At 39.8% G+C, this 24279-nt stretch overlaps 1 protein-coding gene across 1 annotated transcript in view; it reads left to right on the forward strand.

The window, feature by feature from the left end:
* Positions 1–24037, forward strand: part of TECTA (tectorin alpha) — a 354553-nt gene extending 330516 nt beyond the window's left edge. Inside the window, exons 28-30 of the mRNA XM_075190731.1 lie at positions 8459–8546; positions 10070–10186; positions 23827–24037. Of these exons, the coding sequence (XP_075046832.1) occupies positions 8459–8546; positions 10070–10186; positions 23827–23909 (288 nt within the window). The 3' untranslated portion in view covers positions 23910–24037. The remainder of the gene's footprint in view (positions 1–8458; positions 8547–10069; positions 10187–23826) is intronic.
* Positions 24038–24279: the final 242 nt, after the last annotated feature.

The following is a 24279-nucleotide window of genomic DNA, read 5'->3' on the forward strand; positions in this document are numbered from 1 at the left end:
GTATGCAACTTCCTACTCCATGTGTGGGTTCAAAATAGGAGTGAGGAGCCAAGGGCGTAAAGGGTATGCGTTGTCTACTATAAGGGGTAACAAGAAAGACAAAGGGCAAAATATTTATAACAAACTACTAGGCCCAAAAAAGAGTAAACATAACAATTTGAATGACGAATGGTACCATATTTGCTATGTCCGGATAGTGGCCTGATTCATTCAGAGAAGCAAAGACCAAATTAAAAAGAACAAAGAAGGGAGGTTCTTTTTAAATGTTGAGAAGGGGAAGCTAGCCATGTAGTATATCTAGCGAAACATCACACTTAAAAATAAAGGACAAACATATTTGACTGATCCATGGTAATCTACCATTGTTACATACTATCTATTGGCAATGGTGTACATATTAACAAATTATGGTCTAGCTCCCAGGTTGAAGTACATCATATAGCAAAGGCTTTCTCACAAGAAATACTTATTTATATAATAATGTATAAAATGGAAATAGTAGGTAATAGCCATGCGTCACCATGTGTTCTTGCACCACCTTGCCTCTGTTGCAATACTTGCCACATCCCTGATTGCTGGAAAGCAAAGGAGTCATCTGTACTCCCTCGTCACACACCAGGTCTCGAATGTGGAGAGAGGGATCACATACAGCCTGGATATTTATCAAGTGGAAATGCTTCCAATTTAAATAAATCAAAGCATTCTCACCAGACAGAACCAGGGCTACATCTGTTCCGTCTTTTGCCCCTAAGACGTGTGGAAAGTTGGCTAGTAGTTTGTTATTGGCACAATAACTTATCAAGTGACAGATGGATGAATTGCTTGAGCTGCGACAAGAACGCCTGCAGAACATCCTTCAACACACCACTGAAGGACTTCTGGGACATTCCTGCCGCAACCCCCTCTGTCGTCTGGAACAAGCCAGTGACACAAAGCTGCAATACCGCCAACAGTTTGGTCAATGGCGGTATTGCTGTTGGATGTTATGTTTCCTTTCTGCAAACAACCTATTGGATCCTCTTCAATCAGGCTTTCGCCCTCAACACTCCACAGAGACTGCACTGCTCAAGGTTGTCAATGATCTGATCACAGCTAAAAATGAAGGTGATTACTCTCTTCTAATTCTCCTGGATCTTTCTGCTGCATTCGACACTGTCCTATCCTGGTTCTTTTCCTACCTATCTAATTGCTCTTTCAGTGTTACTTTCTCTGGAACAACCTCCACTGCACTTCCTTTCATTTCCTTTATCAGTTGGAGTTCCACAAGGCTCTGTCCTAGGTTCTCTGCTATTCTCTATCGACATCACTCCCCTAGGAAAACTAATACGCTCATTTCGATTTCAGTATCATCTCTATGCGGATGATAAACACATTTATCTATTCTTTCCTGATCTCTCACCATTTGTGTTGTCTCGCATTACTGACTGTCTTTCTACCATTTCATCTTGGATGTCCTCTAGCCAACTCAAACTCAATCTTTTCAAAAACAGAATTAATAATATTCCCACCCAACAATAGAAGCTTACTGCATGACATTTCTATTTCTGTTGACAACATGAAGATACATCCTACCCCGCAAGCTCGCTGCCTAAGCGTAATCCTTGACTCGCAACTATCCTTTGTTCCCCACATCAACTCTATATTTACATCATGCTTCATACATCTAAAAAACATTTCCAGAATATGTACACATCTCACACAAGACACTGCAAAAATTTTAATTAATGCACTCATCATCTTCTGCATCGACTTTTGTAATTCCCTCCTTACTGGTTTTCCCAAAATCAGACTCGAGCCCCTACAATCTATTTTGCACGCAGCGGCTAGATTGATTTTCCTTGCAAATCGTTTTACATCTGCTGAGTCACTCTGTAAGTCTCTACATTGGTTGCCTGTTTTTCAACAAATCCAATATAAAATTATTCTAATAACATACAAGGCCATCAACAAAAGTGCACTGACATACATCTCCTCATTTGTCTCAAGATATCTCCCAAATCGATACCTCCATTAAACACAAGATCTGCGTCTCTCTTCTACTCTCATCACTTCCTCCCATTCTTGGTTACAGGACTTTTTTCGAGCTGCACCCACTTTATGGAATTCACTCCCTCGCACTCCTCTAGTCTTCAAACCTTCAAGCGTTCTCTGAAAACCCACCTCTTCAGACAAGCTTATAATATTCCTCTACCACCCTCTTAATCTCCCTAGGTTACCCTATTACAACCCTCTACACAGCTAACACAGGACAACAACCCTCTGATTAACATAGTTGTGTGACAGAGCATACAGCCCACTAAATACTTTATAACCTTTGCATTCCAGCTGGACAAATATTCAGTATGATGTAGCACTTACCCTTGTGTATCAAACCATTGTCCCATAGATTGTAAGCTTGCGAGCAAGGCCTTCTTACCTCTACGTATGTATGTATTATCCAGTATTGGTTTATTACTGTTTGTTCCCAATTGTAAAGCTCTACATAATCTGCTATATAAATAGATGTTGATGATGATGATGATGTTGTGTATTGGCTCTAGATCACTCTGCACAATTCCCAGGGTGTCCATGATGACATGAGGCGGGACCGCCTCAGCATCAGACATCCCAAAGAGGCTGAAACATGGCCTGAAGACACGCTCACAAGGCCGGCGACAATGGACCAGTTGCTGGTTTTGGAGGAGTTAATGTCTGTTGCCCTCCTGTGCTGCCACCTGGGCCTCGGCCATTTCAAAGAAATGCTATATTTGAGAGAGAAGGATGAAGGGGTCCAAAAATTACATTACCTCATGACTTGTAAACTTTTGTGTCTGTTTGGACATTAAAGACTGCAAATGTACTTACACCTGCCAGTGGATTTCCCAGACTAATTATGTAACTGTAAAACAAAAGAATAAAATAATGAAACCAAAAAAAACACACAAAAATATAAATGGGCAAACTTTGAGAAACCGTAAGGAGTAAAATCAACAACAACAAAAAATGAAATGTTAAACTACTATTAAACAGGCACATAACCATATAAAATGAAAAAGAAACAATGTGGCACATTACTAGGGGTTAAATGTATGAGTAATAATTAACCCCAAAAAAGAACAAAATTATTAATATGTAGTGCTAGAAGACAAAAAATGCCTAGCTAATTCAAAGCAGCTTCCTTGATCTCTGAAAAAATCCACTTTGACAAAATGTCACCATAATGACCATCCTTCAATGGGTCTTAATATAGTAGTGTATGCAGGTGTAGGCAGCACAGTTCATAATTCCATACGATGATGAGCGCTGTGCAGCTGTGTGTGTTTATCATTGACAGCAGAGATTTAAACTAGACCCCTAGCATGTGCAGACTGTATGCCTGGAAAACCACTTGGTGCTGCGTACGCCTGAACCTGTTTTGAACGTCCTCATTGTACATTGACTGAGACCACATGCCCCCTTCTCCTCCCTGTTCACTCTCCAAAATGGTTGACTGTAGTAAGTGTCCTTTGCGGTCTTGGCTTCGTTGACTGATGTATTTCCCAGTTCTACACATGCACAGACAGATTTTGCGTACGATATGCTCAAAACAGCCTTAAGGACTAAGGCTCTGCATATCTTGTAAGGGTTAAGCTGGGTACACACCTATGCAACATTACTTCAGTTCATTTCTGTAATGATTTCCCCAACGATTGAAAGTCTCGATGAGCGTGCTAATTTATGCCTTCAGATCTGTGATTTCATCTCTCATAGTCATCTGCTGAAAAGATAATGACTCTGTACTAGAGATGGGCGGGTCCGGTTCTCCGAGAACCGAACCCACCCGAACTTTGGGTATCCGAGTACCGAGCTGAGCAGCTCGGTACTCTCCCGCCCATTCCGAATCCAAATCGAGGCCGAACGTCATTGTGACGTTGTCGGATCTCGGGACTCGGTTCTCGCGATACTCAACTTTATAAATACACGCCTCCACAGCAATCCATCGCCATTTGACAGAGGGAGAGAGCAGGGTGTAGTCATAGGCTAATTAGAGCAGGGACAGAGAATACAATATTGTTCTTGCAATTGCTCTAACCAAAATCGCTAGTGCAGAGAGGAGGATAGAGGTTTATTATTTTTTCTTCATATTTGGCACTCCCCAGCGCTTTTGGGGTGTCCCCCATAATTGTGCATTAATATTTCTGGCTGTCAAAAGTCATATCTGTCAGCAGTATCTACTAAATAATTTGTAGCACACCTCAGTGCTTTTGGGGTGTCCTCCCTAATTGTGCATTAATATTTCTGGCTGTCAAAAGTCATATCTGTCAGCAGTATCTACTAAATAATTTGTAGCACTCCTCAGTGCTTTTGGGGTGTCCTCCCTAATTGTGCATTAATATTTCTGGCTGTCAAAAGTCATATCTGTCAGCAGTATCTACTAAATAATTTGTAGCACACCTCAGTGCTTTTGGGGTGTCCTCCCTAATTGTGCATTAATATTTCTGGCTGTCAAAAGTCATATCTGTCAGCAGTATCTACTAAATAATTTGTAGCACACCTCAGTGCTTTTGGGGTGTCCTCCCTAATTGTGCATTAATATTTCTGGCTGTCAAAAGTCATATCTGTCAGCAGTATCTACTAAATAATTTGTAGCACTCCTCAGTGCTTTTGGGGTGTCCTCCCTAATTGTGCATTAATATTTCTGGCTGTCAAAAGTCATATCTGTCAGCAGTATCTACTAAATAATTTGTAGCACACCTCAGTGCTTTTGGGGTGTCCTCCCTAATTGTGCATTAATATTTCTGGCTGTCAAAAGTCATATCTGTCAGCAGTATCTACTAAATAATTTTTAGCACTCCTCAGTGTTTTTGGGGTGTCCTCCCTAATTGTGCATTAATATTTCTGGCTGTCAAAAGTCATATCTGTCAGCAGTATCTACTAAATAATTTTTAGCACTCCTCAGTGTTTTTGGGGTGTCCTCCCTAATTGTGCATTAATATTTCTGGCTGTCAAAAGTCATATCTGTCAGCAGTATCTACTAAATAATTTTTAGCACTCCTCAGTGTTTTTGGGGTGTCCTCCCTATTTGTGCATTAATATTTCTGGCTGTCAAAAGTCATATCTGTCAGCAGTATCTACTAAATAATTTTTAGCACTCCTCAGTGTTTTTGGGGTGTCCTCCCTAATTGTGCATTAATATTTCTGGCTGTCAAAAGTCATAACTGTCAGCAGAATCTACTAAATAATTTTTAGCACTCCCCAGTGGTTTGCGCTCAGAATGGATTCAAAGCAGTCCACATATGATCTAAATGAGCAACCAGGTTCTGTCACCAGTCCTGATGTTAGTGTTCCCAGTACGTCATCTGGCCAAGGCGATGTCAAACAACAGAGTGTTTTCAAATTAGTGCAAAAAACAAAAACCAAAAAAAATTTTACTGTATTGAAGCGAAAAAGAAGTGTAACTGAGCAAAAGTTAAGTGACGATAAAAAAAAAATTGCAAGCATGCCATTCTACACACGCAGTGGCAAAGAGAAAATGAGGCCTTCACCTTTGGCTATTAGTGGCAGATCCCAAAAAGTTACCCAGCCTACAATTGGTGCACAACTACTGTTACGCGTCAAAGCCGAGCTGCAAGATAACAGTGAGGCATTACAGGAGAATATTTGCTCTGATTCACAAATGACAACAATCCCTGTGGAGAGTCCATCCAACAGTGGGATGTCTAATCGTGAGCATTCTGCTGATGTGGGCCTTAATAGCCCGAGTGTAGCCGGTGATACCCAAATTGAGGATGCCACTTTGGAATTAGAAGAGGATGAGGGGGAGATTTGTGTAGGCGACGAGGGCGCTAATGATGATGTTGATGATTATGATGCAGACAGATACCAAATTGCCTTTCTCAATTTCTATTTATATTCTAGATTATATAACGGCTGAATAGTTTTCTATTTTACTCCTAGTGGAGAGAGGATCTGATGCAGACAGATACCAAACTGCCTTTGTCCATTTCAATTTATATTATACAGTATATAACGGCTGAATTTATTAGTATTTTATACAAGTGGAGGGGGGCCTAGAGAGACAGAAACCAAACTGGCTTTCTCCATGTCAATTAATATTGTACAGTCTATAACGGCTGGATTTTTTGGTATTTTATACAAGTGGAGGGGGGCCTAGAGAGACAGAAACCAAACTGGCTTTCTCCATGTCAATTAATATTGTACAGTCTATAATGGCTGAATTTTTTGTTTTTTTAAAAAAGTGGAGGGGGGCCTATAGAGACAGAAAGCAAACTGTCTTTTTTTATTTCTTTATATATTTAACTATAAGTGTAGGGTGTAATATACATCCAAAGACGATGGCTGCATTGCCAATATGCATAGATGGAGAGGAAGACAATCTGTTTTGTGTGTAGAATAAATGAAGGCCTACCAACGAAGAAGTAAACAGTTTTTTTGGATGATTTATTACCTCAACAATTAGATTTCTTATCTCTAAAACAGTTGTAGCACTAAATTGGGTTATTTTAGGCACAAAAACATGTATTTTCCAACAAAATAGCAAAACAAAACCAAACAAAACCAAAACCAAAACCAAAACACGCAATGGCGGTTTTGCAAAACCAAAACCAAAACCAAAACACGACGGTAATCCAGATCCAAAACCGAATCCAAAACCAAAACACGGGGGTCAGTGACCATCTCTACTCTGTACACACATTGTTCCATTGTTGATCGTGATTTTTAGGAAGTTTAGAAAACCAAATCAACAGATACAATGTGCTTTGGTGCGATAAAACACGATCATGTACACACTATTGCAGTTTCTGACCAAACGATTGTGAATCTTGTGATCTTCACGATAAATGCATAGGTCTAGACCCAGCTTAGATATAGAGATATGAGAGTCAATGTTTTTTTTTAATATATTGAAGCACTTGGTTATTGAATACTTTTACGTGTGTTTGGAATGCACTTTCAATAGGTTTCATGTGATACACACAATCAACAATGTGTACTGAAACTTTGGTTGCCAACTGATTCCTTTAAAATGGGAACACATATAATTCATACAGTCCTTGTTCTTTGCTGATTATGACCAGATGAAATAATGAGATGTACTGTAAGTTAGAAATAATCAACTCTATCTGACACAATAAGGGGCATTTATTAAAGTGATTTGCAAAGTAACGGTGCTCAGTAGAATGCCATATCTATAATGAAGAGTGTGCAGTAAGTTTTCATTTCCTGCACTCCTGTGAAAAAGGGGCAGGGAGTCATCTTCACCAGAAGAGGGCAGAGCTTATCAGCAGGAACCACAGTCACATTTATAAAATGTGATTAACACTTGCACTTGTCCTATGCCAGGTCAGACCTGGCATATAATAATTGCATAATGCTATTTCAGGATACACTTTGGACATTTGTAGCCATTTTTTGCAGCTTTCAGCAGCTTTTTCTGTACACACATTTCTTTTATGTTCCTCTTTGATTTTTGTTGGAACAATTTGTGTTACCATGTTCCATGTATTTACCAGCCAAAAAACCATACACATAAATATATACATAGGGTGTGTCATTGAACAGAACAATATAAATCACCAATTGAGATCTGACTCCAGACCAATGTTTTTTTTTGTACTGAGTCAGTAAGAATTGCCTATTTAATTACAGTTGTTCTGAAGGCAGATAAGTAAGGTTATGATGGTATGATTCCCAGTATGTACTACTTACTTTGTGCAGCTCTGCAGAAGATGTTGGCACATTGTGAATCAATAATAATGAAAGTGTTTGCATTAGTAAATAGCTGTAAATTACAGATGGAAATTTAGAAAGAAAATGCTTGTAGAATATAAGGCTGATGATAAGGGCTAGACGTTGATTAAATTATTAGTCTATGGGGTATATTTACTAAACTGTGGGTTTGAAAAAGTGGAGATGTTGCCTATAGCAACCAATCAGATTGTAACTTTCATTTATTTAGTGCATTCTACAAAATGACAGTTAGAATCTGATTGGTTGCTATAGGCAACATCTCCATCTTTTTCATACCCATAGTTTAGTAAATATACCCCTATGTAACAATCGGACCACTATTCACAGTGTGAAAATAGTCTGTTTTAGATTTGTTCATTTGTTTTGTATTGCAATACTATGGACTGAATTGGCAAATTAATGTTTCAAAAATGCCTTTAACTTCAGTTAGTTAATTCAGTACAGGTTAAAGCACAAACAAGCATGGAGAGCAGAAACAGGCAAATGTCGCAATGTGAAAAGGAGATACGTTTTTAGGTATGTGATAAGTACAATTGGAGAACAGTTAAGAGATAAGTAAAGTCCTGGTTACAGATATATTAGGTTGTAATCATTATGGCATTTGATAAAGAAAGAACAGGGAGAGAAATGGAGAAAAGTTGTTGCTAATAAAATCATTTTCTGCTTGAAAATAAACAAAGAAAACATACCATTCTTAATTTTTTTCCATAATTTTTCCACTTGACAGAACTGTCCACAGAATTCCAGAAGTGCCAGTGATCATGTGCAGGATTCCAAGGAGCAAATTATTTCTGTTGGTCCGATTAGAAGGAAACGTTAGTATTTACTACATTTCAATTTTACTCTCTGCTGATGGTATAGACAAGTACTGTCCAAGTAATGCTGTTATGACTGCCACATTTCTGTTTTAACTATATGTTTATGGGCCAAATCCTGTTATAAAAGAGAGATGTTGTTAAACGTCTAGGAGGAATGCTGGGGCCACAAAAAGATTTAGGGATAGATTTATCAAACTTTCTAAAAAGAAAAAGTGGATGTGTTGTCTACAGCAACCAATCAGATTTTAGCTATAATTTTTTAGAATGTACCAGGTAAAAAATAGCTACAATGTGAGTGGTGCTAAGTGCATAACCTGACTTTCCTCTTTAGAAGGTTTGATAAATGTTTCACTTAGAGAGTCAACAGCTGGACAGACCACTTATAGAACATTCCCCTTCTTCAGTGCTCGTACGCGGGACACATTGCAATTCAATTGCTTTTTTTAAAGATAGTTACTACTGCTAATCTTTACATTAAATAGATTGTTATTAGAATGCAATTAAATCACTGTAATCATATATGCAGATAATTCCCACTGCTTGTTACCAGGAATTGGACAGCACCTTACCATGCTGGAAGCAATATGGCATGACAGCTTTCACAATAGTAAAAGCCAAGCAAACAGGTTTCCTTCCTATTCTAAAGACTACTGTATATATCACATTGAAATTGACAAATTACTGCTGGTATTGCAGAGCAAGTTGATTTCATATTGCAATGGCGTCTGTTCCTTGCAGCTTTGCAGATTTCCTATTTTGGATTATCCTAAAACACAGTAAAACCTTTCAGACCATGCTTTGGGGAATCCAGTCATACCCCTAATACATGTAATTATGCTCCCAATACCCGTTTGTCCATGGGAAATCATTACTGCCCAGCAATAACTGCATTCTTCGGGATAAAAGAGGGACAATTTGGAAGCAAACAGGTGCAAAGGTCTACAAGAGGGAAAGTTTCTCCAAAAGAGAGACACTTGAGAATGTTTGCACTATCTACATGAATATAGCCAAGAACAGAACCATGAAAAACTGTATGGTTCCCCATTTTACATGGTGTTCCACATATAATAAGCATTAATTAAAAATGTATTTATTCCTGTGTGCTACTGAAGAAAAACTATTCTTCATGGAATAATATATGTTTGGTCTGATCATTGAGGTATTGAATTCTCCTAGTGAAAATGTGTCACCAATGTCCACTACTGCAGCATATAAATGCCTGGAGCACAATTTTATTATAGGCAGCTTCTAGTAACCAGAATGTCAAAATTGACCAATTAAATAAAAGACAGCTATTCTCTCTAAACTGAGCCATCTGGATGTGATAGAGCTAACAATGAACTTGCTATCTTCCTTCCAGTAATACTACAGAGGACAGTTAATGTGTAATATGAACAGGCTTAATTTAGAAAAAGAAGCATACTTTGAAGAACACCCCTAGTGCGGTGCTAGGCCAGCTAGTATTGAAATGCACACTATATCTAGGAGCTTAATGGTATTTAATTGTGATTACCTTGTAGGTTTGGACTGGTGTGAGGAAAATGGTGGCTGTGAGCAAATCTGCACAAGCAGACTAGATGGACCACTATGTAGCTGTGTGACTGGGACCCTGCAGGACGATGGACGAAGCTGCAGAGGTAAGACACAGCAAATATGTTTTCTCATTCATTTTTATTGGGCTTTGTAGGACATGGTCATGCAGAACAAAGATGGGAGAGGGTAAAATATATCAATATAATAGTAATAACATACAGAATGTATATAGTACACTCAATAATGTAATATATATATAATCTTTACATTACATAAGCTTAAATAAAAATACAAGTTCTGCAGATGATGTAATATCAAAGGAACCTCTGCCATTTATCTCAAAATATTAAAGGGGAGGAGGTGCGAGGCAGGTGTCTTGGAATTTATATTATTCATAGCGAGGGGAGGGTAATGGAACTACTACAGCTTCTCTAAATGCTATAAAGGGGTGGGGGGTTATGTAATAGCGCAGTCGCTGGGCTAAGCAGTACTTATTGTTGTTTGGTAGATGAATGAGAACGCTTTGGACTAAAGGGAGGAGAGCTTAGGGCAGGACCAGGAAATGTGGAAAATGTCCTCTACCTAACCACAATTCTACCAACACATCTTAGACACCTGAGGGAGCATTTTGAGTAATCTGTAGTGGATGGATAGTGGCCTAGTTTATGTAGCTCTTCCACATGGTTAAGCATATTAATATGTAAAAGGATTTATTAAAGATATTCTACTGGTCATTCTCCGTAAGGGTATTTACCAAAATTGTTTGCCATTGTGCTGTCACAGGACATTTATCTAGGGATGGTGGAGCTATTAAACTAAGATACAAAAACAATTATGTTCCCTGAACATTTATTTGCTGGTAGTAGAGTTAATGTAGGGGTGTTTGGGAAGGTTGGATGCTGTTACCTCGAAGAGTATATTGATATGAAATATGATGCAGATAATTAAGTATTGTGAGGGATCTTAAATTGAGATAGACTTTGGGCAGAAGGGGAGGGAAGTGGATCCTGAGAATCACTAACTTAGAGTCCCACTTTAACAACAAGCAGGACAGCCCTCCCATAGACTACCACTCCTGTGCTGAAAAGATATAGGACTCTCATCACACTCTAGGGCTGTGGGTACTGAGGTAATGGATTAAAAAATCAGGACCACTGGAATGGCATATTTGCTCATCCCTCATTAAGACCTATAACTCATTCTCATTAAGACCCATGACCAACATACAAATACAATATAAAAAGGTAAGTAAATAAACACACAAATTTGTTACTATAAAGTATAATCAAACGAAACACTCCCTGATACCAGTGTTTATTGCTTTATTACAGAGTGTGAAATCTAAGAATGTTACTACAAATAAATGAAAAAAAAATCTTAATTTTTCAATGGAAATGTATTAACTTGTAATCCAAAAGGGAAAGCTAAACCATATGTCATTCTTTCAATCCGGAAATTTAAAAGAACATATCTGACAGCACAATCTACTTATCTCTGAGGCATACTGCAGAATTGGAGCAACCTTAATTAATGCCCTTTAGCCACTATGCCCCTTAGCCACTATGCAAATCACTAAGTGGTTTTCTACATGTAGCAACTCCATTGAAAGGAGAAGGCTAAATGAAATCAATTGGAAAAATAAAGTACAATGCTGGGTAAACAACATGTATTAACCTCTAGTTGCTAGGTATGTACAGAATGCACTCCCAATGGATTCCTTCAAGTGTAGTGACACAATTTGAATACATCATAAAGGACGAGTGGTGGCTAACAAACCTTGCTGCAATGTAATGTAGATGCATATAGACATAAGCATGAAGACAAATGGGTGTGATTGTATGCATTGCACATGTATTAAAAATGCAAGTCATCATTTAAACATCAGTTGGTAATGAACCTCATCTGGCTGGAATTGTGATCATTTGTGGTCTCATAGATTCTGGTGGAAATCAGCTTACATCTGAGTAGTAACTTTTGACGGAAAGAGGAGTCCGGTGGCTTTCGCCCTGGATATGCATTTGCCTTACCCTAATACTCTGACAAAGGGAAATTTAAACAGTAAATTGTGTTTTCAGGCAGGGTTGGAAGCTGTAATTGCTTATTGCTTAGCACAGATATGTTCACAATATCTAAATGAAATCAATACTGCCCTGCACCATTTATTAGCTCATCAGTCATACTACTGGTCTACTAACGTCTAAGTTTATGAGCTAGCAGTTTGTCCACCCTACTGCCCTTTGCCTAGGCAAACTGATATGTCTAGTGTTCTGATCTAACAATCCTCAAGAAATAATAGGCAACATGATGCAATAAAATACAGTGCAGTACAAACAAAACAATATGTTACACGGTGCAGGTAGGGGTAACAAGAAAGCAACAAACAATCAAGGATAATCTCCTCAGTCTTCCTTTAATGGGGGCCTGATTGCAGACTTTAGAACAACAAGGCACAGAATAGTCACTCTCCGCTATCGGACTCTGATTGCCACTCACAGAGGCTAAATAAAAGCCATTTAAACTGGCTGTGTCGAGCTCTGATTGGCTCGCCAGGGCAGCTGCTAATTGGACCAAAGCGAAACTTTACAAATTCTCTTGGTCCAGGGCCAGAAAATGGAGGAAGCTTTCCTGCATCCTGACATCAATGATCCGATGAGTGTATCTCTGTTGCTGGACACCTCTTCACAACTTGTCCAAAATAAATGCAGTTAAAGTTTACTTAACCACTGCCCCTTCTGTGTGTGATCATGAATCTTATTTTTCTAATAATTTCCTGAGGAAGGATAGTTGTTAAGTGTTAAAGGAATATAGATAAACTATAGTGATTTTGTTACTTAGCATGAAGCAGGGTCGGACTGGCCATCGGGCACTTCTGGCAAATGCCAGAAAGGCCGATGGCTAGTTGGGCCGATCCGGCGCGGCAACATGCCCGCCCGAGTAGCACAGCTCACTGCTCGGTGGAGGAGGTTTCAATGTGATGTGCGGCCATGTTTAATCACATGTGACGGCACCTGTCACATGGTGCAAGTCCCATGTGATTACTGACATCGGCTGCACATCACATTGACACTCCCTCCGCCGAGCAACAAGGTAAGTATAAGTGTGTATCGGGGACGGGCTGGCTGTGTTTCACTAGGGAAGGGGCTGCTTTGTTTCACTAGGGAAGGGGCTGCTGTGTTTCACTGGGGGGGGAGCTGTGTTTCACTGGGGGGGCTGTGTTTCACTGGGGGGGCTGTGTTTCACTGGGGGGATGTGTTTCACTGGGTGGGCTGTGTTTCACTGATGGAGGTGCTGTGTTTCACTGACTGGGGGGGCTGTGTTTTACTGACTGGGGGGCTGTGTTTCACTGACTGGTGGGGCTGTGTTTCATGGGGGGGGGTGTTTCACTGAGGGGCCTGTGTTTCACTGACTGGGGGGGCTGTGTTTCACTGACTGGGAGGGGGGGGGCTGTGTGTGTCTCTCTCTCTCTGGGGGGCTGTGTGTCTCTGGGGGGGGTGGGGGGGGCTGTGTGTCTGTCTGGCTGGTAAATGTGTGTGTATCTGTACATAGTGTGGAGTCTGGACAAGGAACCTGAACCTGAAGGAATTTTTAATTTCATACTGGGGTGGTTTAGGGCTATCAATTGAATATGGGGCTGATTTGGAGGAGGAGGGCTATTTATTTAATGTGAGTATGAATTATTTATTGCTGGGGATGGTTGTGGAAAATGGCTATATTTATTAAACTTTAATGCTATTTAATTTATTGCTGGGACTGTTTGGAGGGAGGGAAATATGTTTTGAGTAAATGGGTATATTGTTAATTTAATGTTGGGGCTGGTCGTAGGGAAATAGGTCTACTTATTAAATGTGAATATTATTATTGTAAAGACTGGAGGGAGGCCTAATTATAAAACGTGAGTGCTATTGTTTTAACACCAGGGCTGGTTGGAGTTATCTAAATCTCATGTACCCCATTTTTTTCAAAATAGGACATTCAATATTCTAGGATCAAGATAAGAAAGTACTGAGCTAAACAAACCAGCTGCTACAAGTGGTGAAAGTGACCAAGACAGGTAGGAGAGAGCAGGACAGTCTGCCAACTGTCCTGAATCTCGTGGGGCAGTCTTGAATTTGGGTGACTGTCCCACTTAGTCAGGATTTGGTCCGACTGCAAGGACAGTTGGGAGGTATGTCCCGCTTCACAACGTACTGCTTGTGAAGGCAGAGCTGTGTGCTTCTAACAGTAGTGCACACAGTATTGCCTGTGTATTTGTCTAAAATGATAACCATGTTACATAATAGGGGCCCTGCTGTATTAAATACCCAAGGCCCCCTGAGCCTTAATTCAGCTCTGGTTAGGGCCAGGACACAGCCTGCAGAGCAAGCCAAGGAGCTCTAAGTATCACAAGATTTGGTAATCTCGTGAGACAAAGAGCTTCCCTGCTCACTCTGCAGGAAGTTCCCACCCTTATGGATGTCAGCAGCACCAGAAGCATAGATAAGTACAGTGGGCTGGGGATGGCGTGATGTGGCTTGGAGGGCGTGATAAATGTAATGTTTTATTAAAATGTATGTATCAATGCCCCATGTTGGCCACAACACAATGTGGTCACGCCCTTTTCGGCACACTGTTTCTTTCATACTTGAACTGAGGTGGGCCTGTGTACTTTAAATGCCAGGGCTGATTTTTAGTCCCAGTCCGGCCCTGGCATGAACCTAAGCTAACTAGCAGCTATCTGTGAGCTCTGCTATGCCCATCCCAGCAACAACAGCACCAGGAAAAGGGTGCTATTTATCAGAACATATTCATGAGTCCTCATGGTACAACCAACCACATTTTGTAAATTACTCTTACTGCTCTTTAATCCTTTAAGTTAGCTCCACCCAAAAAGCCGTTTATCATCACCTAACCTTTATTAATGTTTCTACTTTGGCTCGTAGAGTTTCTTAATGACTGTGTGGACTATGGAGCTCTATATAGTATATATGACCAATAAAGTGACCTTGTTCTGTTAAACAGACCACTATATACAATGGCATATGATTTATGCAGTGGCATTCTGCAAACATGGAGCCTTTTCAATTATTTATTTACATTGTGAGCAATTGCAGTTTATTGTCTGCAATCTAAATTATGTTTCATGAAATATTAACCTAACACCCTAAGTAATCATTTTCCAGGAAAAATTTTTTATAACTTAAAAGCTTAAATTTAGTTTACTCTTGTTACTTGTTAATGTACAAATCTCCATGCAGAGAACATGTTGTAAAAACACTTTGTGTCAATGTAGGCCTTTGCAGATATTCTGCCTACTTTTAGTCTGGTTTTACAACATGGTTTTGTGCAATCACATTAGGCCTGATTCATTAAGGAGAGTAAAGCAAAAAAAAATGAGTAACTTTGCACCTTGGCAAGACTATGTTGCACCGGAGGGGGAGATAAATTGAAAATGTGGGGACAGATTTATAGTTGGGGGAAGGGCATGTCCTAGATCAACTTTAAATTTCAAAGTAAACATAAAGCTATCACGTATTTGTATGCTGTATGAAAAAATAGCCAGTATTTAACTTATGTGCAAAATAATAAACTAAAATGCACCCCTTGCATGGTTTTGTCCAGGAGAAAACTTACTCATATTTTTGCCTTACTTTCCTTAATGAATCAGGCCCATTGTGTTTAACTTTCATCCTGTATGTAAGATAATTGCAAATTTTTTAGCCATGTTGAAAAAAAAATCACTATTCAAATGAGATTTTGTTTTGGGGACCAGAGACCTAAATGTGAAGGCGTAAAAAGCCCACAAACTCTCAAAAAGCTTTTTATTCATTTTACAAACCACACTGAAAGTGGCATTATACATGACTTGTGCACTAGTCTAGTGGGTTTCTGGTTGCACACTTAAACCCATTAGCATGGTTATTCTCTTATTTATAAAAAAAACATGTTCCACAGTGCTGTATACTGAGAAAAAAATAAACATTGGTTATACTTCATTAAATAACATGAAACAAGAGAAGAGCATAATGGAGTTGACACAAAAAGGTAATAAACTAAAAAAAAAAAAAACCACACAAGCAGTATAGCATAATATCTTCAAATATAGGGATGAAAGGTTGGAAAATGCTTGGGAGTACTGAGTGACCAGCCACACAAGTGCTTTTAATGTTTAGTAATATAGAGAGGGGAAATATGAAACAAACTGAATAGTTGAGAAATGTGATAAGCTTGTCTGGACAGATGGGTTTTCAGGGACCAATGTATATCATAATGGGCAAAAATGAGGGGGGATGACACAATTCGCCATCAAATTCTCATAATTTACACTCCCGATGGGCAGGTTGTAGGAGAATTTCCTGCTCTCCCATGAGTCCGGGAGACCTACCCAGAATTCGAAAGTCTCGCGGACATTCCGGGAGAGTGGGCAAGTATGATGTATTTGAAACTTGAAACTGCATGTAACTGAAATGAAGAATGATCCATAAAAAAGTAGGAAGTGTCAGGAAAACTGCAACACTGCTGCAACCCTCCCAAACATGAGTAACATCACAAGCGGGTATGCGTTTCGGTTTCAGATCTGTTTTCCTGCATTGCACTAGTGTTTAAAATGCTGGTACAATGCACAAATTGATGCCAGCTGCTATGAGTCATACATTACAATACCTAAATGAGTCATATAACCAACACAGTCAAAGGATGTGAAGTAATGAGAAGGGATGAGTCCATTTGTGAGTACTAGGATGTATTCTAAACAGATAATTTCACTAATAATCATACAGACCAGTTCTTATGCTAAGCTAAGAATTCCCATCATAGCAATGCCCATTACTTTGAAATGTTGCAGATTTCTTCCAGTGTACTGCTTGTTTGCCCCAAAGGCTGCCTTCACTTAAATAGTCATATTACTTGATATTATGTTATCAATTTCATTTATTTTTTGGGGCTTTTTAGGTTGCATAAAACCTGTGTGATGCCTTGAATTTTGTCACTTTCTGCTCCTTGGAGTGCAACAATATTTCTCAGCACAAAAAAAAATTCCATGGCTTAGGCACCCAAATGGCCTCAAAATTTGTACTAGACTACAAAACTTAGAAGCCCCACTATCCTACAGTAGCGGATCCAGAGGCAAAAATGTGAACTTTGTATAAGCAACATGATATGTGGAAATTGGAACATGTATATGTGAAGATACTGGGTTTATCTGGCCAATTATATCTACCTCATTCTGGCTGGCCAACCAGGGGTGCCTTCAGGGCCTGATTAAGGGTTTTGGCCGCCGTAGGCTATTACGGCTGCAGCACCCTCCCCCCTCCCCCCCTCCCCCCCCCCCCCCCCGAATATATAAGTGTAAAGGAACACTCCTGAATATGAATGTTCAGGTGTATTCTCCAGCATTCAAATTTAGACAGATTGTGCCATTGTCTCTTACCTGTTCTTGCTCTTCTCTCTTGCAACTTTGTTATCCTCTCGCTGGCTTCTGGAAAGTTGGCGTTATGTTTTGAAAATGCAAAAATGTATTATAATGCAAAATGTTAACAAACCCTGATTGATTAGGCTCTTTAGTTAAAACAAAACACTCCATTATGGCCAGCTGAAAGTACCCCTTTGTACAGGCATATATAAGCAATATCTGAATATTTGTGGTCAATCAAATACAAACCTCTACCAGCCCCATCTCACTAATATATAGTATTCTAGTGATTACTGAGACCACAGAGAGCATCCATGTAACCGCCACACAATCATGAGATTATGCCCCCCAAAGCTGCTGGATTTTCTAAATACCTCCTGCAGTCATTTTTCCTTAACCACCCCACCCACCCACAGCCATTTTCCTTAACCCCTGCTGCAGCCATTTTCTTTACCCCCCCCCCCGCAGCCATTTTCCTTACCTCCCACCCTGCATCCATCCCCCCTGCAGCTATTTTCCCTAACTCCACTTTGTAGCTATCCCCCCCGTCACATCAAAACTCCCCCAGTCACATATATCAGCCCCCCTCCTATGCCTTCCTTCACACATATCAACCTCTCTCCCTCCCTATAGATTTTCATGGCAGCCCCCCCCTACCCTATAGATTTGTATGACAGTCCCCCCTCTCCCACCCTATAGGTATGCATGTCAGTCCCCCCCCTCTCCCTACCTATACAAATGCATAGAAGTCCAACCCTCTCCCGTCCTATAGATATGCATGGCAGTCCAACCCTCTCCCTCCCTATAGATATGCATGGCAGTCCCCCCCCTCCATCCCAATAGATATACATGGCAGTCATCGTCCCCCCTCCCTCCCTATAGATATACATGGCAATCCCACCCTTTCCCTCCCTATAGGTATGCATGGCAGTCCCCCCCTTTCCCTCCCTATAGATATGCATGGCAGTCCCCCCCTTTCCCTCCCTATAGATATACATGGCAGTCCTCCCCTTCACTTACCTGTAGTTGTCCTGGCCAGCGTCACAACTCGCTCCTCAGATCAGCAGACAGGAAGTGAAGACTGCTTCCTGTCTGCTGCACAGCAACAGGCAGCCTAGCGATTGGCTGCCTGTTGCTGACCACTGACCACCAATGCTTTTGATCGTCGCCACCTCCACCCCCCCACCCGCCTGCGCGACGACCCACTCCACCCCCGAAAAAAAAAATGAATGAACAAAAATAAAATAAATAAATACCCGCAGCGCCGCGCCCCAGGCTGCAGCCTGATCAGCCTAGTGGTTGATCAGGCCCGGGGTGCCTTACTATGCCAGGGAGGCATTTCCAATACCTTATAGGGTTCTTATAGTTATTCAGGCAAATGCAGTTACAAAAGTACAACAATATATTTATTGTAATAAAAACAATCACTAGAATACTATATACAAACAGTAAATAAATGCCAGGCAGGTTTATCACATTATCTGTTCCTTATCCCACTCGCTTAAGGAGCTATAGCCACTTGGATGCACTAACAGGATGTTCAGTCCAGCAGAAGCCTAGACTTCAATGCTGGAGTTCTTCCCAGGGTGAAAGCAAAAAAAAAACAACAACCTCCCCTGTGTCTCACTCTATCCTCTATACCCTGTAGTTTTCCCACACTCCAGGGACTGGGTCAGGCAGTGGTAGTCAGCATATCGATGCTGACTACCACAACAACACTTACCCCGACATGATGACTCCGAAGGGCTCCTTTCTGACGAGGATGGGTGACGACTGTTGTGGGAAGTGACTGCAACCAATCCTGATGCCTGAAGAATCTGGCGCAACTTGATGACTTCACATACATGCGCGACATTGTTTTTGCTGCTGGTAAGGGGGTAATGTAAGTATGCGCCCATGGACAATGTACTTTACAAAGCATTGTATATTGTCCATGTCCGCATACTTACATTACCCCCTTAACAGCAGCGATAACTGTGTCGCGGATGTAAGTGACGTCATCAAGTCGCGCCTTATTCTTCAGGCATTGGGATTGGTTGCAGTCGCAGTCAACATCCATCCTCATCAGAAAGGAGCCCTTCGGAGTCATCATGTTGGGTTAAGTGTTGTCAGAATAATCACTGTACTTATAACGCACCCCACCCGGATTAGGGTGCAGTCTTAGATAATGGGTTCCTCTAAGAGTGGCTATCTGTTAAAAGGGGCTGCTACAGGGCTGTCCCTTCTCATCCCAATACATCCCTTGGTCCCCAGCCGGGCTGACTACAAAGTGTCTGGCAGAATAAAACCTGAGACAGTGGGGACATACTCAGGTTAATTAAAGGGCAAGACCAAGATAATTAAGTGACACTCCCAGTATTAACCACTTACAACCTTTTCAGCCAGAACTAGCTTCCAGCTGATCAGGACTTTCTGCAGAGAAAGGAGGGGGAAGAATGAATGTAGCTACAGCCAACTCACTTTAATCCTGTAACTGTACCCTACCCAATCCTTACCCATAACCGACTTGATTTCAATTTAAGAACAATACATAACAGTATCACTGCAACAGCAACAAACACATTTTTACAATGGGTAGCATAGAATGAAAAAATCTTCTTTATAGGCATGGCTACAATGTCCCCTTACCCCAATGTAGTGAGACACTGCACTTGCACTCTGGTGAGCTGGGGAACACTAACAAGGCTATACAATGTACATGTTGCTATACTACACATTTTGTGAGTAATGAGGAACAGGCTGGTTAAGGTGATATCAAACTCAGTACACAATGGTGAATAGCCAATAATAGATCAAGCAAAGCTAGCAATGTGGCAACAAAACAATCGATAGTTAACTGATGAGCTTTTTGCTCTGTAAATAGCCTGATGACTTATTCACAATGTCAGGGATAAACCCCTCTAGCTTCTACCTGATTAGATATCTTATCATATTTTCCAACAGTCATACAATATATCACCTCTATTTTGTCAGGAAACTGCTCCTGAACCCTTTTATCTGTCACAAACCGCCCTCTGCGCACTTGTGACTTGGAAGCTTACTGTAAGGGAACACACAGGATTGCAGCCCCAAATCTCACACTCACCTCTCTCTAAGGCTACAAATTTTGCTGGTCCCTTTTCCCAACACAGACGCATGCTTCACACCTCTCAGCAACTGCCACCAGCTACGTATAAGGCCCGTAGCAAACCTCTGACTTAATCACCCAATTGCGCACACTCTGTGCTCTGGTAGCTAAACAGTTAACCCTTCACACACTGGTTTCTAAAGAGTTAGGGGAAGTTGTGTACTACTGGGAACAGCAGTGGAAGCTGTGTTCTGCTGGGCAAAACAGGGGAAGCTGTGTACCACTGGGCACACCAGTGGAGGCTTGGTGGGGTGCCAGGGCTAAAAATGGTATGGCTTAGTTAGAAGAGGCAGGACCTATTTTGTACAGCATCACACTTTGCGTGGTATTCTTTTCTGGACCCCCCACCCATACACAAATATCTTAAACTTACTCATGGATGCTCATGGATAAGCATGGATCTCACACATTTTAGCATTCTCATAATTTTCTTTACAAAAGATAGGCTATCTTCCAGATGTAATATTGGTCTAAATAGTTTAAGTGGGGTATAAAATTAATCAACGATGGTTTTTGTTCCGGATGTCCTATGGAACAGGTTAAAGAATGTTAGACTTTGTCATGCAGTAGAGGCATATTAACGTATGCACATTAGATGTGAGTCTGAACCAACAGTGTAACACATCCTCTATATCACCTTGGAATGTCAGAAAACACTACGTTCAAAGAATAATTTGAGACTTTAAGAAGCAAATTCTGAAACATTTCTCTCTAGAAATGTTATTGGTGATAAGTCATGGGTCTGTCATTGGGATTTTGACCCAAAAATTATCTATGTCAAAGGACACTCAAAGGTTCTCCCATTGCCGTTAAACAGTGTTCTAAGAAGATTGTGGTCAGAATGGTCATTCTTTTTAAGGATTCAAAGAGAGTTCTGTTGATAAATTACATGGGACCCAAGAAAAAAAAATTATATACTCACATGCTGCTTCTCTGCAGGTTATAAAGGATACTGGAAATTAGGGCTTCACAAGTCACAAAAATCAGTTATTGCAGCGATGGACTATGGTTTGAAAGCATTGAACCACCAACCATACTATTCAGACCTGGCTCCCAAGTGATTACTTTCTCTTGTAAAACCTAAATAAAAATAATGCATAGTTATTGACTTTCAAGCATTAATTAAAGGAAGTGTGCTTTTTTCAGTATTTAAAAGCAAAAAAAAAAAAAATTGAAAAAGAATGTGGAAGTCATGGGAGAATATATAGAGAAGCAGGGACAAAATTCTCTTTTAAAACTCAGTAAAACTCAGGTAGAGTAGTTATCTAGTGACCCTTGTAGGGTTGCAATAGGTTATAATGATGTACAGATGGAGCATGATATTTCTTGCTAGTTGACACAATCCCAAGCTGCAGAAGGCACTCCAGAACTTCTTTACTAAAGTCTTACTAAAAAAGCTTTATAAAACCAGACACTCAAAGAAGACACTATTGCAATGTGTGACAAGTGATAGTTAACACAGTTTAGCAACAAAATTGTGTTCCATCTATAATTCCAGTCCTGCTAGCATGGCACCAAACTGGCAAGTGGTAACTACATTGATCAAGCCCACTATGATGACATCTAATAGTTAGGCATTTGTACTGACTTTTTGAACATTGAGTCACTAACATAATAAAAGGAAAAATGATTGCTCCAAAACTATTATTGCTTTAGTGCAACACAATGCAATACTGGAATCCTTGAGCAGATGCGGGCATTCAATGGAATGCTATCAAAAGTGACCTGGTCATTAACGCCTAAGGATTGTTGTAAAAAAATCTTTGTTTCTACCATTTGCAAATATTGACAAAGTAAGATTACCCTTTTTAACAATCGTAGAGATTATTAAAAGAAACATCACCTTTCCGGTGCCCTAAATATTTTTTTCTGACAGATTACAATGTAAAGGGTGAGGGGATTTACACATACAAATGATGGGCAGAGAAAAGATAGAGGATTATATGATATTAATTCTGAACAAGAAAGTTTCATTGTTATCTCTATTGAAGAAGTGAATTTTGAGGACCTTTTTGAGAGTTTGAGGCTACTAGTCTGATTTTTAAAGGTAATGCATTCGTTAGAAGTTCTATGATATGGGGGAATTCTTAAAACTAAAGTGAGAAGTCCTTACAAGCGGACAAGGGTGATGAAGATTAAGGATTGATTAGGGAAGTTTGGAGAATACTTGCCAATGAAGCAAGTGATGTGAAGAAGAACTGTTGTAGATCCAATCTTGTAGGGTTAGGATTTTAAATTTGATTTGGAAGTTTGACAACTGGCTTCAGGTAAGTACCTGGGTGCAGGCATAAAAGAGGGCTTATTGGAAAATGAGCAATGATGTGCTAACAGTGGTATCCAATAAAGTATGTGGGTTGGCATATAGACAAATTCAGTTTAAGCAAGTACAAAAGAATACAAAGGTAGTTTATAAGATAACAGGAGTAGGGTGGGGGTTCACTCTGTCAGAAGCCATGTAAGACAGATTGGAGATATCATCAATCAAAATACTGGTAATGTCCTTCCCCTTTTTACTTTTATGTCCTTTCCTTACCCCCCCCCCCCCCATCCCCTTCTACTTTCTGTACCCCATTATTTCTGAAAAATTAATAATAAAAATACTATTGAAGTAAAAAAAAATAAAAAAAATACTGGTAATGCATATGCGCCACACACGTTTAACTGTTGTAAGCAAAGTAGGTGCACAGTTTTTTTAAAGACATAACAATCTCACAGGTCTTTGGTGATGGAAGTAGCAACATTTGATTGGGGTCTAGCAGAACAAGAATACCGACTAAGTAGTAGGTCAGACTTCTGATCTTTGTCTACAAGAGTTGACATCTAAAGAGTAACTTATACCTATTATCTTTATTGTGTATGTTTATGGAGGACTTGTAAGACCTCTTCTCATATATTTGACCTGAGTCTAGTGTCTGATTCCTGTTTTGCATTCATGTGTTCCCCATTGCCACTCTGTAGAACCAAGAGGCCGTTATAAACAGTTGAGTCATTTAGATGAGTGATATGATAGGGTAAATGTTTTAATATAATTTAGTATGATTTAAGCATGGTACTTCAAATTATGGAAAATAAATATTATCCAGAAAAACCTAAGTATCAGACATCCCAGATAATTTTAGCTGTGTACTGAAATAGACACATTAATGTTACTGTAATCTTAGTAGAAATGAAAGAAACTTTAAATTTTTAATCTACTGCTTACTTTCAGATAATTCTTTATTTTGTTTTAGTGTCAAGTTCTTCACCCGAGCATCATGCCTGGCTGTTCTATATGCTTATACATCAGATGTCTGTGGTTGGATTTTTTTTATAAAACTGATCAAAAAAGAAGAAAAGAAGAAAAAGAAGCTCAAGATTTTCTTCTGCTGAAATAATCCAAGACTTTGGGAATATGTAGCCTTGGGAACAACATTTTGCAAGATGAAAGGGAGAAAAAAAAAGACGTTCTAAAAATGTATACTCAGATATTTAATTAAATGCAGTTTGTGTGATTTTTCAAGCAATAAATGACTGTATGTTTAACACGTTTAACAAATTTATGGAAGATTTGGCCAACTCGGGTGTTTCTGGTTGCTCTGATAAATTTTAAAGATCAACTATATATCTATACTTTGCATTGCTCTCACATTACTTTAGTTTTTATTCCTATTTGCTGTTAGGTACAATTAAATTATATTCTCCTT

Source organism: Mixophyes fleayi, chromosome 11 (genome assembly GCF_038048845.1).
Source record: "Mixophyes fleayi isolate aMixFle1 chromosome 11, aMixFle1.hap1, whole genome shotgun sequence".
NCBI lineage: Eukaryota > Metazoa > Chordata > Amphibia > Anura > Limnodynastidae > Mixophyes > Mixophyes fleayi.